At 33.7% G+C, this 16,595-nt stretch overlaps 1 protein-coding gene across 12 annotated transcripts in view; it reads left to right on the top strand.

Annotated features, from left to right (window-relative positions):
* Positions 1 to 16,595, top strand: part of ZNF532 (zinc finger protein 532) — a 114,897-nt gene that overhangs the window by 72,557 nt on the left and 25,745 nt on the right. For all 12 annotated transcript variants that reach the window (XM_027868885.1, XM_027868881.1, XM_027868887.1 and 9 more), the window contains 2 exons: positions 11,061 to 11,223; positions 15,393 to 15,674. In XM_027868885.1, the coding sequence (XP_027724686.1) occupies positions 11,061 to 11,223; positions 15,393 to 15,674 (445 nt within the window). The remainder of the gene's footprint in view (positions 1 to 11,060; positions 11,224 to 15,392; positions 15,675 to 16,595) is intronic.

Raw genomic sequence — 16,595 nt, forward strand, 5'->3', positions numbered from 1 at the left:
CTGGAGTCAGAAGGACCTGAGTTTAAATCTGGCCTTAGACACACAACACTTACTAGCTGTGTGACTCTGGGCAAGTCACTGAACCCTGATTGTCTCACTGCCCCCCCCCAAAAAAACCCAACCGATGTGTTAAGTAGAAGATAAGAAAATTTTGAATGAGAACTTAAGGAATTAATTTTATAGCTAATTTGGGGGCTTTGTAAAAACCATGAAGCCTTCTTCATTTACTTTCAATTTGAGGCTATGTTTTAGAGGATTGAGTTTGCCAGAATCTGACCTCCAGATTAATGGGGACATTACTATTTTTTCCCAAATATAAGATATAAGTTGTGGTAGGGAACAAATACACATATACCCATATGAAAATTTAAGGATCAGTTTTTCATGGGGTAAAAGTTGTAGTTATTAATAATTAATATTATGCATTTGATTATAAATTCAAGGTGTTTATATTGTGTTTTGGGGGGGAGGGAAGGTCTGGACCTGTGACTTCATTAGTTTAGGAGACTTATAGCGTGGAAATTTCCTTCACTTATTCATATCAGCAACTCTCCAACTTACAGTGTTAGAGAATGTTCCAAGGCACTGAAAGGCTAAACAGTTTGTCTGTGGATCTACAGCTACTCTATTAGAGGCAAGAATGATCCTTGGTCTTCTTGACTTCTAATACCCTATCTAATATGTCGTTGTCTTAATGTAATATAAAATATTGTGTGACTCTCCACAGGACTTTATGCATCGTTTGCTTTATTGATATAATAAAGAATTGGCAAGAACAGCCATATAACCAGTATGCTAAATTGTCTATACAAATGACTGTTCTTAAAAAAAAACAAAAAAAAAAAACTGATGCTTTAAAAAAAATGTTACAGTCATTTCCTTATGCCCAAAAATGGAATATTATTGTATTTGGCTTTGGTTTTCTACATTTATAGTGATTTCTTTCTATAACTGTTATCCTGCTAATTATGTTTTTCTTCAGGTATAATTAAAATTACTCTGAATTCCCTTTGCATGTACTAACTGAAGGCAGTGAGAAAAGGACCTGAAAGTCTTCTGGGTGTCAGGAACAAACCAGGATGATCTTGGGTCAATATATAAACTACATTTGTGTAACTGCATATTGTATTGAGGTTAATTACTGTAAAGGAGAATAAGTAGCTCTTTTTCCTTTATTGATGACAAGACAAAAAGGAATGGGTCTAAGCTTCAGAAGAAGTGATTTGGGTTAGGAAGGAGAGAGAACATTACGCTATTAAAGTTGGTTTCTGAGGGAAGCTGTGGAGGTAGAGATGGCAGATTAGTCTCTAGGGGTATTTTAAGTATTGTTCCGCCTGAAGATGGATGACCTCTGAAGAGCCCTTTGACTCCTGGGGTTCCATCATAAAATAAATTGTTCTTTGATTTCAAGCTTTGTGTTATTGTTATCACTAAAGGAAGGCTGGGGGCAAATCCTAAAGGGAATTGTATAATTCATCCTCCAGATTCTGTTCTTAGATAAAGGTACAAACACGCTGTAATTTGTGGTACCTTTTTTGGGGGGTACTAAAGCAGGTCTACCAAATTAGACAGGGACAATGGGACTGGAAAACTAAATATACAAAACAAATATTAACGTTATTGCTACTCTTCATCTTATACTCTCCATAGTTCCTGGCATTGCTGCAAGCACTTAATTCAGTAAATATGTGTTAGATTAATTTTTAATGGAGAGATTTATTAGCAAATGGAATAAATACTAAGATATTTCTATAACCAATATCAAAACCCACATCACCTCAAACCCTCAATATATCAATAAATAATTCTTTTTCACTTGTCTATATACTCAATCTCAAATTATGCAACTCATTTCAGTTAATAAAGTCTATTAAACATCTTAATATTTCTGTCTTTTTAGTAATCACAGGAAAGTCAGGTTCTCTCAAGCTTGTCATTGAATTCTCTTTATAAACTTCTCTATAGGATTTCCTCAGAAAACAACACAAGATAGTTCTTTTTTAAAGTAAGTTTTTGCTGATCTTTTTTATCACTATCATTTTATTTAAAATTTTTAAAATTCAATTTTATTTTATTTTGTTTAAAATTGTTTTCTACTTCTCTTCCTTTCCTCTATCCATTGATAAAGGAAAAAAAAATTATACATATATATAGTCATGCAAAACAGATTCTCATATTTGCCATGTGCAAAAAAGAAAGAAAGAAAATAATATATTTCAGTTTGTACTCTGAATCCATTAGTTTTCTATCTGGAGGTGAATAGCATGTTTCATCATGAGTCCTTTGGAATTGTGGTTGGTCATTGTGTTGATCAGTTACTAAGTCTTTCAAAGTTGATTATTTTTTACAATATTACTGTTACTGTATAAATTATTCTCCTGGTTCTTCTCACTTCACTTTTCATCAGTTCACATAAGTCTTCCCAATGTTTTTTCGAAACCATTCTCATCATCATTTTTTACATTACAACAGTATTCCATCACAATTACATAGCATAACTTTTTCAGTTATTGCCCAATTGTTGGGCATGTCCTCAGTTTCTTCTTTGCCACTAAAAAGAGAGCCGCTATAAATATTTTTGTGCATTTAGATTCTTTTCTTCTTTCTTTGATCTCTTTGAGGCATAGACTTAGTAGTGGTATTGCACAGTTTAATAGCTTTCTGGATATAGTTCCAAATTACTTTCCAAAATGGTTGGACTAGTCATAGCTCCACCAACAGTGCATTAGTATACCTGTTTTCCTTTAGTCTCTCCAGCATCTATCATTTTCCTTTTTTGCCAATCCGACAAGTGTGAGATGGTATGCCTCAGAGTTGTTTTAATTTGTATTTCTCTAATAGTGATTTGGAGCATTTTAAAAAATATGGTGATTGGTAGCATGGATTTTTTTTTCTCTAAAAACTGCTTATTTGGGGCAACTAGGTGGCACAGTAGATAGAGTACCGGCCCTGGATTCAGGAGGACCTGAGTTCAAATCTGGCCTCACACATAGAACACTTAACTAGTTGTGTGACCCTGGGCAAGTCACCCAACCCTATTGCCTAACCAAATTTAAAAAAAAAAAAGCTGCTTATTTATATCCTTTGACCATTTACCCTTTGGGGAATGGCTCTTTTTACAAGTTGGTTCTTATCTTCCTTTTTTTTTTTAACTCACCCACCTTTGATACAGTTTTAATTTGCTTGATTTCTGAGGGGAAAAAAGTGTCATTTTTACTGTATCCTAAATTTTCACTTTAGTTTCAACCCCTGACTTTAGTATACTCTAAAAGACATAACATATAGGCTCATACTTGATTCATATTTCCTTCAAATTCCTCACTGACATTTCCCAAAGTGCTGAATTTATCTTTGTTTAGTTCTTTATTGTTATTCATTCATGTTTACCTTTTTTATCTTTCCCTTCCCTTCTGTGTCTGAATGTCAAAGTTTTTTCCATCGCTGTGGTCTTATTGGTCATGTGACCCCCAAATCCTCTCATTTCATTTTTCCTATATAGATTGTTAAGCCAAATTCTTTTCTGTGATTATGGATCCCATTTAGGAGGCTTTGTGATATTTCTGTTGTTATTTCAGTCAACATAATGTTAACCACAAACTGGAGCATCTGAAAGACCTCACCCACTGACTACATTATTCCTCTTGAGGTCTACCCTGGGCATCCTCTGTGACAGTGGGAAGCATTTTTGGCAAGCATGTGTTTTATGCTTTGCTTGCTGTTAATAGTTAAAGGCTGGTTAAACAAAGTTATCTTTGATGTTGCATCTATCAAGGAATGTTTAATGATCTTAACTTATATACTGGGAACATCTTGTTGGAAGGGAGATTTTAAAAGTTAAATTTGGCTCTACTGAATCAAAAGCTTTTTTTATAGTTAACAAACACAATGGCATATTGTATTCTCTATAGTTTTCAATCTATTTCTGTAACTGTAAAGATGTTGTCTACTGTAAAATATCTTTTGTGGAAGAATGTCACTTTCTCATCATCATCAAAGACATAATGTATAAATAATTCTCATAAAGCTCTGCAGTGATGAGAATGCAGGTTACGTGGATTGATAGTTTTAGGCATCTTTTTGATTGGCTTTTTTTGAGATAGTAATAACATTCTTGAATATTTCCAATCATATTATATAGCCTCACCTTTCAGAGATATCTTGATATTCTATTCCTCATTGCCCTAAAAATTGTATGATCTTTAACATGGACCTCATCTTTGTATACTGTACTGTATTTGGTCTAGCTCAGTTTTCTTCTTAACTTTGTTCTCATTAGTGTCATTGTTGATTATTTTACTTGTCTGAAAATAGAGTAAATTATTTTTACGCTATATCCAGCCTTAAGATTGTGAGGAAAGTACTTGGTAAACTATAAAGCACTATATACATATTTATGCATTGCTATACTTATTATGTTCTTTCTTATTAGTATTAATAGTTGTATTGATTAATGATTATTCAATTCAGTTCAACAAACATTTATTCAGTGTTTGAATTAAAGTGAATTTCACCTACTGCTTAAAACTGTGTGAGTTCATTTTCTTCCCTTAGGGACAAAAACACCTCTGAATAAGAAAATTAATTTTGTGGGAGATATTTTTTAAAAAGAGAATATGACAAAATGAACTATAGCAAAGGGCTCATTTTTTCATTTAACCCCTCTTCATTAAAAAAAAAAAACCTCTTCATAGGAAAACAGTATGATGTGCATAGGAATCTAGTCCTTAATTCCAAAACTAATTTCCAATTTCATATCACATGACACAGCATGGGCACTAACCAACAGCAGTCCCTGAGCTTAAATACAGACCTTTTTTTTTTTTTTTAAATCAAGTACTTGAGTTCTCAAAGCAGGATACATAGGTTTCCTCTGGAGGAAAATATATTCATAAACCTCTTAAGTGATAGGTACTGTGAAAATGAGGGAAGCAGAGTCACTTCTCCCACTTTCCTACATTGCTTTATGTTTTCTCCATATTGCTACTTCTTTGTCCTGTACCTGTGTCACATTTGGTGGTTTGGTTGAGGGGTGTGTGTGTGTGTGTGTGTGTGTGTGTGTGTGTGTGTGAGAGAGAGAGAGAGAGAGAGAGAGAGAGAGAGAGAGAGAGAGGGGGGGGGGGGGGGGAGGAAGAGGGGTTGGGGAGGAGGAGAGGGAGGAAACAAGTGATCAACACCACTTTAGGAAGTATGAGTCTATGTGTTTGTGTTTTTTAGAGTATACTTGCATCTGTATAAGTCAGGAGTTGAAACTAAAGTAAAAATTAGGGCTACTGAAAAATGACAAGGTTTTTTTTTTTCTCAGAAATAAGGAAAATTAAAACTGTACCAGAGGTGAGTGAGATTAAAAAAAAAAGGGAGCTGGAGTCAGATACAGGTCTATTATAGAAAGGAAGAGTTATAGCAGGAATAAAAGGACAATAATTGCTGTAATGTTTGAAAACATTAACAGTGTTATTGCCAAACTTTATGATAGATTGGCATTAGGCTTACTAACTGATTTTTGACATTTTCTGGTGCTCCTTTGGTATATGAAAGGTCCATATGCACACACATAATACATGCATACACAAAGATAACAACATAAACTAATAAGTATATTCACAAATGCAAAAGAGATTGGAGGGTTATGTGGAATAAATCATTTATTTCCTTTAGGATTTTGTTAAAAATTTCTATTTACTCCACAAAGTAGAATCATTCAGATTACAAGTTCTAGGCTTTTCTTTGTTCATTTATTTGTATCCAGTAGACTATAAACTCTGTAAGAGCAAGAATTCTTTTTTATTCTTCATATTCCTAACCCTTGGCATAATGGATATTTAATAAATGCTTTTCTAATTAAATTATTACTAGCTTGGTATTTTTGTATTAAATTTAATGTTACTAGTTTAGAGACATTGTAGCACAGTGGAAAGGGTGCTGGACTCAGATTCAGGATCCTGCCTCAGACACATCTCACATCCTCCACCTCCTTATCTGCAAAATGAGGAGACTGATATTTTCATTACCTGTTTCTTAATGTTACTGCTTAGAAAATACTTTACAAACCTTGGAGAATTCTGTAAATATATTGCTATTTATTAAAACTATTTATAAAAGATAACTAAAAGGGGCAGCAAACATTTGGGAAATGTAGTATCAAGGTTTTGCCTCTCTGTCCAACAGATTACATATGTATGTCCATACATACATACATACATACACATATATATGCATGTACACATATATACATGTATACACACATATGGATTTTAAAGGACACTTTTGCTTAAACCAAACAAAGTTTCTGATCTTCAAAATCATTCTCTGGGCCCACTGGGGAACAAGTTTATTAAATCTTTAAATTAAGCAAGTTTGGAGAATTAGTGAAATTATGACCAAAATGACAAAAATTATAAAGTTTTAAAGATTTGGAGAAAATGTCAACAATTGAGGCTTAGAAGAAAATAAATCCCTAGATGTACTGATGCATAGATAGTTACCTTGAAGGTACATGGAGGATTCCATTGTGCCTTAGGGGGATGGGAAAGCATGAATGTCAACTTTGCAGTAGCTACTTCAGTGACAGTGATGTAATCTATTCTAATAACTCATGTTGATACGATGCTTTCAGGTTTACGAAGCACCTTCCCCACAATAACCAGTACAAGCACCATTACAATGCCCCATTTTACAAATGAGGAATCTTAGGTTCAGAGAGGTCATGTGATTTGTCCTCTGCAGAATTTTAACACATATTTCCTGAATCCAAGTCCAATACCCACATCTGTTAATAGAGGGAATGTGCTAGAACATTCTGGTTTGCATTTTTTTTTTTAAAAACCTAGTTATTTTTGGTGGAAAAAATTTGATTCACTATTTTATTTTAAAATTTCAGAAAATATATTTCAACAACTCCTACTTCCCAAGCCCAATATATAATCAAACCCAGTGTAGACAAAATAACTAGTAATAATAACTTTTCTACCTTAAATATTAGAGCCTGGTTCAGAATTAAATTTATTTTTAACACAGCAAGCATGTTTCATGCATATGATAATAAACTCTAAAATTTTACTGCATAAATGATTATAATCATATAAGAGGTACTAAAAAGTATTGCCTGGGGAGGCTTCTAACAAGGTGGCTTTTTCAGTGTTCATTTTACTTACTAAAGAGGAAGATAGTAGTAGTTTTTCATTATGCCTGAATTTAACCTTGTGACTGCAGACATGTAGAAGTGTAAAATTTATGTTACATATTTGTTTAGTGTAATATCCAAAAATCTTCACACAATTAGTGGGACTTTAAAAGTCTCATATGTGGTTTCTTTTGAGTTTAATAACTTTTAAAAATAAACACAGGTAATTTGGATTTTGTGGAGTTATAAGCTTATTAAAAAGTAAACTTAAAGGTCATCCTCACTAGGGTAATAATATCCACCTCAACTAGCTTCTCATCTGTTTTAGTTTCACAAATGTACAAGTGGTAGGATAATATGAAACACAAAATCATGATTATCTTGTGTTTTGTAACTTGTCTTTGTGGCCCCATGAACAAGGGCTGTCTCAGCAAGTTATGACTAGTCATATGACATTTGATTTAGTGTGCATGTAAAAACACACCCTACTTGACTAACTGTTTACATGTTTGGACCCCTCACAACTGCACATTTTCCTCCACATATGTTTGTAGTCAATCATTAGGATTCCAGAAAAGTGGAAGACACATAAAATACACATAGAAATAAAGAATTTTTCAGCTACTCAGTGATCCCAAATAAAGCTATTAAATAAAGTTCACCATTCCTCAGAATGTGATGTAGTCATCATCCTGGATCTTTTTTTTTTGAGGGAAATTAGAGGAAGTCAAGGTTGACATAGTCATATGAACTCTCATGTTTGGGAGCATTAAATCTTTTTGTTTTGAAACTTTGTTATAATGCTTGCTTGTTGAGGGAGAAGGTTGGGGGTTCGTAACCATATTACACTTACGAAGTTTAGGCAGAACTTGTATCATTTAGTACGGTGAATTAAATTGTCCAACATTAATTGGAACTATAGTGAATCATTAAATCATATTTTAGGGTAAACACACAATACCCTTTATTCCAAAGTGATAGTTTAAATGTGTGTTCTGTTGTCTTCTCTAATCTTGTTTTCTATGATAAATGTAAGAATTTTTTTTAAAAGTATATTGTTTTATGGCATGTGTTATTTATTATATATAAATTAGAATAAAGGAAAATATGTTCAGAAATTTTATCATGAAATTTATATTATACTATATGTTTGGTTTATTAATCAACACCATTTTTATTTTACTAAAATAATTTTTCTTATTCCTAGTAATGAATGAATAAAGCCATAGTTTCATTATCCTTTCTACCTCACTTGAAATAAATGTTAATTATGGTTTTAAAATATATCCTACTTATACCACTGTAGTTTAAATAAGTAAAAATTAAGGAACATGATTTATTATATGAAAACTTTTAAAAATAGGAAATAATTGATGAAGTAAGCAGATTCTCAAAATTTATTCTAGATTTGTGATTCTAATTTTGTGTAATATAGGTGATAACATTTGGCATATTATTTTCAGATTTTTAATGTTTAATGGTGACATGGAGAAATTTTATTTTGGTAGGGCCAATTTTATTCATAACATTTAAATATTGGCTCACATTTTTTAAATGATTACATAGGGACAAAAAAAGATGTAGGCACTTCATGGTTTAGACAATTACAAATACATTCTAGTGATAAAAAGTGATGGTATCAGTAGCATGTGTAGTAGATATCAAAGGAAAGTGTAAAGTTTGAGGAAAGTTTTGAGTGCATTATATCACTCCTAGGGTTAGTTAAAGATTCTGTTGTTTGCCTGGTGAAATAAATTAATAGGCCAATAGGCCAAGGATATATCATTTTATCATAGTGGATACTCTTTTTTGGGAACCCTTAAATGATTACAAGCAGCTCATGACTTAGTTGATAAGTCTTGGGCATTTGCTTGGTCCTATAGGGCATAAGTGACTTGCTCAGGGTCACAGCACTAGTAGGTGCCAGAGGTGAGATTTGAACCAGTTTTTCTGTCTTCCAGCCCAACACGTTACTGTGTCTTCTACTTGCTTAATTTGCCTTGTGATTTTTTTTTTCTAATGGGATATTTATGAAGAGGAAGATTAATAAAGATGGCTGAAAGGGATGGATTTTCTAGTCACCCCTGTGCCTTTTTTTGGGTTAGATACAGGGGTGGGGAACCTGTGGCCTTGAGACCACATGTGGCCCTCTAGGTCCTCAAGTGTGGCTCTTTGACTGAATCCAAACTTCATTTCCAAACTGTGAACTTTGGACCCTCTCGGTCCTCAAGTGTGGCCCTTTGACTGAATCCAAAGTTCACAGTTTGGAAATGAAGTTTGGATTCAGTCAAAGGGCCACACTTGAGGACCTAGAGGGCCACATATGGCCTCAAGGCCACAGGTTCCCCACGCCGGAATGTTCTCTGAGGGGCCAAGGGGTATAGTTTTATCAACTTAACTAGAATTATTATGATACTTCGGAGGCGGGAAATATACCAGAAAGTACCCAACTAAGTAAATCCTATGATCTTTCTCTGCCTTCGAAATTCTACCTCCCCAAAGAAAAGAATCAAATAACTTATTGTTCTTTCTGTAAGTACAACATTTTTTAATATAATTACACCATTCTGAGTGTAATGTAAATGTGAGACTAGATCCTGAAAATTTTTATGAATAGCCGATAAATTTTAACTTCTTACATGAGACATCTGTTTTTTTTAATACAAAACTTTAAGAAAATACCCCCCAAATTAAAATTATAAATTAATCATGTCAGAAGATAAAAATTCTACCAACAGCAAAAATCTTATAAAAATTATTTCAACATGAGAAGTAGTCCATGAAGGATTTCAAATACAGGCAAAAATTGCCTTGTGAAAGACTGGAGTTTGTATTTTTGTGTGCAAGTTCTCTTCTTAACTTTCACCGTAGATGAACCAAGGGGGGCTCCTACTCTTCCCCCCCCCCTCTTTCATTCCATGACCTTCACATTCCTGTTTTCTCCATCAGGTTTCCTCATTGCCCCATAGAATTCTTTGTGCCTATTCCACAGCCCTTCAAAGAAGGTTCAGGTTCTCATGGGACCTCCCATGATGACCAACATGGACTTGAACAATGGCTGACAGAAGGGTCCCCTACTGTGGGTAGAACCATTGACAAGTGACTGATAAAATCTGTTTCAAGAGGAAGGTTGGTGGTAGGAAGAATTTGAGGTCAGAACTCTTCTAGATAATTCTTGTCCAGGGCATCACTGGTAAGTGATGATGGGTGGCAGTGGTAATGACCACTGAGGTGCAGAATATAGTATAAATTGTCTAGTAGTCCCCTTAAATGTGACAGTATAGTTTTTAATAGGGATTAGTATAACTGTTCAAAATAAAAAAATCCTTTGGGTATTGAAAACCTCTTAATGACATTTATGTGTGTATTTTCTATTTTTCTTTTTCAAAGAATAGTTATTCACTGTAGTGAGACTAGATACAGAAGTGGATTTTTTTTTTTTAATTTTAAAAAGGGAATGTCCATTTTATGAACTCAGGCAGATAGAGGATAGCAACCCACTTAGATAATTTAACAAATTTTATTCATCAAGGCCAGGATGCCAACACTCAGAGATAATGTAGTCATGGGACTATCCCTTATGCTCAAAAGCAACTTTAAAAAATCCTGGGTGTGCCTGCTTGTTCAACTATTAGTAGTCCAAAACATTAGGCCAATGCTACTTTATAAACCTGTAAGAGGGGTAAAGGTCATTATTTTTTGCTTCTAAGATCAGGTAGTTACTCCTTTACTTAGAATGACAAAGTTGATCAGATGTTGACTGATAACAGTTGCCTTTAAAGTTTTTGTTCCTCAGCCAAGCTGTGTTGTTAATTTTATCATGTATGTTTGTTCTCACTGTGCCTGTACTTCCTGAAAGCAAAATTATAAAGTCGCAATTCCTTTAACTTGAGCGATCAGGCTGACTGACATTATTTTACCACACTTCTTCTATTTTTAGAATAATATATAAATGTTCCATGTGTGACACTGTGTTTACTCTGCAAACCTTGCTGTATCGCCACTTTGACCAACACATTGAAAACCAGAAGGTGTCTGTTTTCAAGTGTCCAGACTGTTCCCTTTTATATGCACAGAAGCAACTTATGATGGACCATATCAAGGTGTGTGTGCATCTATCAATTCCTATCCTTTAAATTAATTGGCAGATACATTCATTGGTTATAGATTGAGGCTGTAAATTATTTTAAAGCATGCACTATTGAGGATAGGCATGGATGCAAGGCATTAATTATTCAGGAGTAAGCTGCAGACTTTTGTAATCAGTTGAAATATGAAATGCCGTTTTTTTTTATACTGAGTAGTCAGCAGATGACTTGAATTTGAGTAGTCAGTAGATAACCCAAATTTCAGCAAAAATAAATTACAATTCTATAAAATAACTTTTTAAAAACATAGTATTCATTTTAGTGGAAATTCCAATTATGAATATTATTATTGAATATTTACTGAAGAATAGCAATGTGCTATTTCTATGTACATCATAGAAGTATGTACTGTACCTACCTTATGGTTTCATGAACTAATAAATTTGTAGAGAAAACATTGATGTAGATGTGAATATGTATATATATAGAAAAATGAAAATTTTTCTTGATTATTACCTAAGTTGTTAAATTCTCATTGTAGTATTATTCATCCCTTGATCTTTTTAGGTTCTTTCTTTGAAGCCTGCAAATAAACTGGCCAATAAATGACCTATTTGGACTTTTCAAAAAAGGTACAGGCATCTAAATGCACTTGGAGTTACTTAGACTTCCCCCAAAAGGCCAGTGTTTTAGTCCCAACCTTTCCAATGACCAGTCTGACTGGTTAAGCAATCTTGTTCTTTGTGTGATTAGGTGATGATACCCTTTATTGGGTGCTCAGACATACTAAAAGCACCTTTTTTTTTAGAAGAAAAACAAGTAGTCCTGAATTTCCATAGAATCAAGGTCTTATCTCTTAAAAAAAATAAACTAGAACTTTTAATTTTAATTCCACTATGATGCTATAGTTAGAGATTGGGTAAAATTTCATAACTTCAGACAGGCCACTTTCAAAAACAAATGAAGTCCCTGATTTATTCTAGGCTTTTGTCACCAGATGAATAGATATTTAGCCTTTGAAGCCCTCTGTTTTGAACATGACTGAACAGTGCACATTGTAGGTAGGAAATTATTTCACAAAACCCGTTAGCCTAGTCATGCTCTTCTGAGACTGCGGTGTGTCTTTGGCTTGGTACTGGTTGTAGCAAGACAAAATGTGAATAAAGTGAACTAAAGATAAATTCCACATGTTCACTTTTCATTCACTAAAAAGTCATTTTTCGTAGGACCATCTGCTTATGAAAAATTCTTTCACAGAAATCTTAAAGAGGAAAATAAAAACTTAGTTGCTACCGCATATTTGAATGTAAAATAAATGGGGGGAAATTACAGGCAGATATTTTAAAGAGGGTTTTAAATGTATTTTCTTTCTAGAACACATCTTTAAATCTGTACATGGGGTCATCATTGTTGTGATTAAGGTCTTTGTTGCATTCATTGTGAATCTGGAGGAATGAATATGAGTTTCTAGGAAATAGAAACTGAAAGGGAGTGGTGAAATCCAATGAGCACAAGGAGAGAGTATATTTTAATTTATCTGAGTTTTCACAGAGCTATAGGATACAGAACAATAAGAATATTCTCTTGCCATTCTCATTTCGTGTATATTTTATACTACTACATTTATTTGGGAGAGAAGATAGGAAAGAGATAAGATTTCAAGAGACATACATAGCTACCCCTCCATTTCACTTAATTGCCACCAGAAATTTCTTTACCTGCGTAGGTCCTTATGGAAAAGGAATTAATCAGGAATAGGAGAGAGAAAGTGTCTCTTTCTCTCCTCATTTAAGCATTGCAAGGTATATCTGCAAGGTAGATCTTTGCTAGTCCAATTTAATCCAAAATTCCATCATTGCTTTGATCTGTTCAAGTGACAAGTTTTCTAATAAATTTACAACCCTTGCATCCCAATTTTGTCACATACACTTTAAACTAAGATCACATTATTAGAATTGTTGCTTTTGTAGCATCTAGGGAAAAGTAATTTTTAAATGTATTTGGTTGAAATTATACATAAAAGCAGTTGTTACTGATGAATAATACTTTTATTAATGCACAAAATTGTCAGATGTTGCAAAGTATAATCATTTTTCCTTCATACATGTCCTCTTCTCCCATGTCAGAATTTCTCATTTGTTTTCTTTAGATATTATTATGTTATCAAGTTATGGTTTACATTACAAGAATTAGTTCTTTATTCACTATTCATATTTTGAAATTAGAATGTGTTATAGGTTTTTAGGAGCATGATTTTTTTTTGTTTTCTTTTGTGTTTTAAATGATTTAAAAGAAATCATGGACTTTGAAGAAAGTTTGCATTGACTTTTGATTTTGAAAAAGTATGGCTTATTATGGCCATTTAAACACAAAAGGAATAGGTCTTTCATTTTGAAAAGAACCCAGTACATAGCCTTTGGATGTCACTTACCCATTCCTTCTCCCTATGCTCTGCAAAGGAACATGGTATAAAACTTTAATTTAGACAATTTTCATTATCGGATTATTAGTAGTCATTTTAACTAATGAAACTCCTAGTGCTGAAAAAATTAAATAATCCCACTCACGAGGGTACAAGCAATGGGGAAAGAGTTAGGTATATCCTCTATGCTTGAAGAACATTTTACTATGGCACAAGGCTAGATCTCATGAAAATTAATGGGCATTTTCCAGTAGCATTCATTGGAATAGTTAACCTCTAAAGATTAGGGCAGACATTTTAAATAAGAAAACAGGAAGCACATAGAACAGAAAGAAGACTTTTTTTTTTTTTTTTTACTATAATGAACAGTCTTACTTTGAGCAGGTGCCTCTTGGCACATTAATCTTCCAAGTTTTTTTGTCAGATTGTAATTAGACAACACAATATCGAAAGAAGTGTCTAAAGTAGTTTACATAAATGCAAATCTCTTATGTTATTGAAGTTAAATGTATACATGTGTTATGTAAGTGTGTTTGTCTATATAACCAATATATGTGTATAAAATTTCAATGACATAAAAGACTTGCATTTATATTAACTATTTTAGGGATATTATTTTGGCTTCCTTGTAAGTCTAAAGGAGTCATAGCAAACTCGGAAGATTTATATTACAAAAAGCTCCTGTTCAGATGTGGGTTGTTCATTAAAACCCCAAATTGTCCTCTTCCTGTCCTTTGCACTTCTTATTTTCTTGTTTTTAACAGCTTTGAAAACAGAATAGAAAGAGGCAGCCTTACTCATTCATTTGATTCCAAGAGAATTTGAGATCATGTGCGTCAAGGCTAGGTGGAAATTTACCTTTCTACTTTCTATGAAGAAAAGGTTTACTAAAAGTGAATTAATTGATCTATTTAGAAAGCTCTTTGTATGCTTTTTATGTGCTGGGCACAATGTTAGGAATAGTCATTTAGCTTACACAGAGGCAGCTAGTATAGTGGATTGAATGACTTGGAGTCAAAAAGATTTGCGTTCATGTCTCATCTCAGACACATACTAGCTTTGTGACCCTAAACAAGTCACTTAATCTCTCTGTTTGTGCCGTGAGCATTTCTTTAAGATTTTAAGTTACTGATATTTAGCCTTCTGCATCAGTGGAAGGAGTTTACATACCAGAAATTTACCACACCAATGAAATCACAAGATCAGACTAAAAAAGCCTTAATAGGAACAATAACAAAACAAGATCAGGGAGAAAATGATTTAAAATCCCAAGAAAAGAAACCATTTTACGCTGGTGCAAGAATTTTAGAGGCATCAGAATAGATTTGAAGAAGATCCTTTTATGCTGGAAATTGAAATTAATAAAACTGGTCTTCTCCCCAATCCCATCCCTGCTAACTAGCTTAATAACCTCCCCTCTCTTTTTTTTAAAAGAGAATTGCCACAAACTGGTGGAAAGGTAGCATAGCAAGATTAGATTTGGACCAGGTTTTTTTTTTAATAGCAAAACTATTTTTGATTATAGGGAATTAAAATATGTAATTTGTAGCATCTTCCGAAGTAATCCTTTGTACCCCCTTTTTGTTGCAAATTATTTTTTTTTAAGTTAACTTTGCACATTTTAATTTCTCATAATTTAAAGGAGTTTGTTTAGGAAAAGTGATTTATAAACTAGCAAAAAGCTGATAACGGATTAATGTATTGTTTTTAAGAAAACGTTTATACTTTTAGTGATGTGATTTCTACATTTTTCCCCATGTAGTCTATGCATGGAACACTGAAAAGTATTGAAGGGCCTCCAAACTTGGGAATAAACCTGCCCTTTAGCGTTAAGCCTACAACTCAAAATTCAGCCAGCCATAACAAAGAAGACCCGAAATCCATCAATGGGAAAGAGAAGCTTGAAAAGAAATTGCCATCTCCTGTGAAAAAAGTAGCTGAATCCAAGAAAGTAGCCAACCCTGGATGGACCTGCTGGGAGTGTGACCGCCTGTTCACTCAGAGAGATGTTTACATAACCCACATGAGGAAAGAACATGGGAAAGTAAGTAAAATGATAATATTTCTTCTACCTTTAAAATGGAAAGAACGCTGGAGCAGAAATCAGGATACCAGAACTTGTACTGCAGCTTGCTAGCTAGCTCTTAGCTGTGTGATCTTGGGCAAGTCACTGAAGGGGTTAGACTAGATGTGGTATGAGGTTTTTTCATTTATAATATTCTGTGAGTCCACAGTTCTTTTTTTTTTATTTTTATTGTTAGCATTTAGATATCTGAACTATATTCTTCTGCCAACCTATTTTTTTTTAGCTGAGGAAGTTGAGAATAAAGAGAGATATTCTGAGACATAGTCACAGAAAAAAATGAGAGATCATAATTTAGTTCTGGATCTTGAGATTTGTCTCTCCATCTATACCAGGGATCAAAGAAGAAAATGAATTGATGGCAATACACAAGGGAAATACATTTATATTTTTGTTGTGTTTGTTTTTTAAGAAATGGATACAAGGCAGCTAGGCGGTACAGTGGATAGAGCACCGGTCCTGGAGTCAGGAGGACCTGAGTTCAACTCTGGCCTGAGACACATAATGCTTATTAGCTGTGTGATTCTGGGCAAGTCACTTAACCTCAACTGCCTCAAAAAAGAAAGAAAAGAGATGGATAAAATGTTTAACTCACATAATTTTTAAATGAAGTCATCTATTGATGTTAACGCAGAACATAAAAGTGTGCCCTTTCAATAAAAGTATCAAATTTTAAAATGTTTCTGTACTATAATCTATTAGAGGAAATAGCATGGGAGGTGGGGGAAGGGAGAAGGGAAAGGGAGAGAGTAGGAAGAAGAAAGAAAGGGAAAAAAGAAGAGGTCTGTGGGAGACAGTGCAGAAGGAGGGAAAGAGACTGTGAGAGAGAACACTTCTTTATATTTCATTTCTCCAGTGGATCTTATTGAAGTTGGTATTCCT

This window comes from Vombatus ursinus, unplaced genomic scaffold (assembly GCF_900497805.2).
Source record: "Vombatus ursinus unplaced genomic scaffold, bare-nosed wombat genome assembly UNPS02014791.1, whole genome shotgun sequence".
In the NCBI taxonomy this organism is placed as follows: domain Eukaryota; kingdom Metazoa; phylum Chordata; class Mammalia; order Diprotodontia; family Vombatidae; genus Vombatus; species Vombatus ursinus.